At 35.9% G+C, this 3858-nt stretch overlaps 1 protein-coding gene across 1 annotated transcript; it reads left to right on the top strand.

The window, feature by feature from the left end:
* The first annotated feature begins 2928 nt into the window (after nt 1-2928).
* On the top strand, nt 2929-3375 carry LOC141702640 (uncharacterized). Its single transcript, XM_074506290.1, has one exon. The coding sequence runs from the start codon at nt 2929-2931 to the stop codon at nt 3373-3375; it is 447 nt and encodes a 148-aa protein (XP_074362391.1).
* Nucleotides 3376-3858: the final 483 nt, after the last annotated feature.

Genomic DNA, 3858 nt, shown 5'->3' with positions numbered 1-3858 from the left:
ATATAAAATATAGAATTTTCGAAAAAATGTCATTTTGAAGTTATGTTTTTTATACACTGCTTACCACTTGATTTTTAGAATGTCATTTTATTTACAACACAAAATAAATTAGAGTAATACTTCTTTAGGCTTCTACATCCACATCCAATTAATTTACATAATACATGGAGCAAAGTATATTGAATCAAAAATTTGAACTATATTGGGCCCATTGAAACCCATGATATACAACTGGGCCTGCAAAATGGAGTTTATAAAAAAGGTAGGTAAAACCCTAATACAAGCACAAGTGGGCGCAGCCTTACAAACAAAATAAACTTGTACATGGCTATAAAATAGTATTTTGGTGTTTTTTGTATTTTCTATAAAAAAGTGTTTTGGTGTTCTAAGGTTAAACAAATCTCCAAATAAATTGGTGGAGGATTAAGTAGATAAGATTTGGAGGTTTTCATGAATTGATGTTGTTTAACAAGGTTAAGGTAATAATTTATATTTCCCTGTTTCTTCATTTTTATTTCTTATATGTTTTTTGAACAAACTTTTGTTAAAACTTAAAACCGTACAATAAGTATCCCATTTTTCTTCTATATATGTATATAGATTGACATGGAATGCCACTTGTATTTGTTTGTACATGACCTCCATAACAAGAATTATCCCTTTCAGAATTAAATGTCAATGTTAAGAAAAAGAATTGAGTTACATTTATAATAACTTTTTTCAATCAATCAATCAATCGTACATAATAATACCACCTAGGGCAGTGTCTGGGGATGGTGTATCGTACGCAGCCTTACCCTCATTCTAAAGAATCAAGAGGTTGTTTCCTTAAAAGACCAACGACTTGTGTGTATGCACAAATATGTGTGTCCTAGGTAAGCAATGATCCATAAACATAATTACGGAAAGCGAGGCAAAGATAAACAATGATACAATATCTCAGCCCATGTCCTTCTTCACATTGGACTTACCGTAAAAAGCTTCGTTCATTGGTTCATTGTTGTAAGCCTCTTCTATTTCTCCTACTGCACTCCTTTTGATGCCTCAAACGCCATATTTCCCTTGGAGATCACTCTCCAAACTAAATATTTGAAGTACCACAAACCTATCAAAAAAACTAAAACAGCACACAATCCATCTACCATATCATGTAATTAGTCATATGGCATTAAAAAATGACACTGTAGCATCTACACGAGCAACTAAGACTATTAATAACTATGAGAATAAACTACCAAACTTATGAAGTATAAGTACTAGACAAATAAAATTATTACCAACTACCAAAAAGTGCACTAAATTACAAACTACACATACAAACTACGAAAGTCCAAACTAATCTGCCACCCTTATCCTCCTACGCCAAGATCTCCTATATGAGGTCATGTCAGCACTGAGGTTTAGGGCCCTTAAGTCCAGCGTGAGTAGATCAACCCAAGTCCTCCTTGGCCTCCCTCTCCTTCTTGATTCTGATACCACTAAATCCTCCACCCTGCGCACTGGAGTAGCTATCCTTCTTCGCCTAATATGCCCAAACTAACACAATCGACCTTCCCTCACTTTTTCTGCAATAGGCGCAACTCATAATTTATTCCTGAAAAAACCATTTGACAATCTATCCAACATGGTACGTCCATAAATCCACTTTAATATTCTCATTTCCGCCACCTCTAACCTACACTCTTGAGCCTTTTTCAATGCCCAGCACTCCGACCCGTATAACAAGGCCGGTCTGATCGCTACCCTAGAAAGTTTTCCTTTTACTCTGAAAGGAACCCTCCTATCACATAATATTCCTGTAGCAGCCCTCCATTTTAGCCATCCTGATTTGATACGATGTGTAACATCCGCATCTATCCCCCCTTCCTTATGCAAAACGGAACCCAGATACCTGAAATTATCTTTGGGGGGCAATACTTGATCGGCCATCAGAACATCCACCCCCTCACCATTCGGTAGATTACTAATGTTACACCACAAAAATTCCGTCATAGATCGACTAATCCGTAATCCATTAGACTCCAATATATACCTCCATCGCTCTAATGTTACATTAACTGCAACCCTTGTCTCCTTAATTATGACTATATCATCCGCGAATAGCATACACCAAGGTACACTATCCTGAATACCCCTAGTTAGAACATCCATTATAACTGTGAAAAGAAATGGGCTTAGCGAGGATCCTTGGTGAAGTCCTATTCCTACCGGAAAGTAATGAGCATCCCCAACCGGTGTTCGAACACACGTCCTTACCTGAAAATACATTTCTTGTATCACCCTCAAATATATCCATGGCACCCCTTTAGCCACCAAACTTTCCCAAATAACCATTTATCCATTCATTTCCGGCCATCTCTAATCTTATCTACCCCCTCTACTCTCTAACATACACAATTTCTGAATTTCTTTCTGTGTTATTATTTCATTTATGAAAAATAAATGCGAGAGAAGAGATATGATCTTTTATATTAAATAATACAAACGTCCTTCCTTTATCGAAGAAAACTGTGGTTTATTCATCCAAAGCAATATACAAACATGTTGCCATCCCGGTTTACTCGTAATTACTTTGTTGTTTTTCTCCCCCAGTTCTCCGGGTTTGGCAAACAACTCCTTACTTGATCCGCCACCAAACAAACACAACCACATATAAATATACTTCAACTGGTGTACAAATTTCCTCTAAATGGACTAGATTCTCCGATAGTACCAAAATAAAAGGGCCAATATTAAAAGAAATACAGGGAGATGAAAGCCTTGTCATCAGGTTTGATAATTAGGGTATCTATAGGAGTTGTCATTAGATATATTTCCTTGTTATTTATTTATTTATAGTTTATTTGCATTTTATAGTTTCTTGTTATATTGTGTGTGTTTTTCATTTATAAGTTGTGTGTTTTCGTGTAATAGAGTTATCTTTAATTGATGGATTTGGTAAGAAATAGGGATGGTGGTGGTGATAGTGGTAGTAATTTAGGGAGAAGAGTTTCTCGGGAGGGGCAAAGGTCAACTAATGTCTATTTTCGAGTAGGTACGCTGAATGTAGGTTCTCTGACCGGGAAATTTTTAGAACTTGTGGATATGTTAAAGAAAAAAAAGGTAGATGTGATTTGCATTCAGGAAACTAAGTGGAAGGGTAGTAGTACTAAGGAAGCTAACAGGTTTAAATTGTGGTATTCAGGGGTTGGTAATACAAGGAATGGTGTGGGTATTTTGATAAGTTCTCTCTTGAAGGAGAATATAGTAGAAGTGAGTAGAGTCAGTGATAGGATTATGAAGATTAAACTCGTAGTTAATGAAGAGATCGTTAATTTTGTAAGTGTGTATGCACCCCATATTGGTTTGAGTGAGTTAGCGAGAAAGATTTTTTGAGATTATTTGGATGAAATAGTTAGGTTGATACCTAGGGACCAGAATTTATATATAGGAGGTGATTTTAATGGTCATATTGGCGAACAATCAGATGGTTATGTAGGCATTCATGGGGGTTTTAGTTTTGGGTTGAGGAACAAGAGTGGGTGGGATCTTTTGGAGTGTGCTTTGGCACATGAATTAATGATTATTAATTCTTGTTTTAAAAAAAGGGATGATCATCTGATTACTTTTAGGAGTGGAGGTTGTAACTCATAAATCGATTATCTTCTTATGAGAAAAGGCAACATGGATTGTAAAGATTATAAAGTATTCCCGAGTGAGGCATGTACTACTCAACATCGTTTATTGGTAATGGATATATGTATAAGGAAAAGAGTAGTACAAGATAATAGAGAGGTGACACCGAACATTTTATGGAAAAATCTAAAGGGAGACAAAGTAGGTATTTTTAAAGAAAGGATTGGGTTGGCAAAAGACAGA

Source organism: Apium graveolens, unplaced genomic scaffold, assembly GCF_009905375.1.
Source record: "Apium graveolens cultivar Ventura unplaced genomic scaffold, ASM990537v1 ctg5394, whole genome shotgun sequence".
Lineage (NCBI taxonomy): Eukaryota > Viridiplantae > Streptophyta > Magnoliopsida > Apiales > Apiaceae > Apium > Apium graveolens.
This window is presented reverse-complemented; position numbering and strand designations above follow the sequence as displayed.

Bases quoted from the DNA above. Each gene is read 5' to 3' on its own strand.
- LOC141702640 (XM_074506290.1), top strand. From the start codon at position 2,929: ATGGATTTGGTAAGAAATAGGGATGGTGGTGGTGATAGTGGTAGTAAT.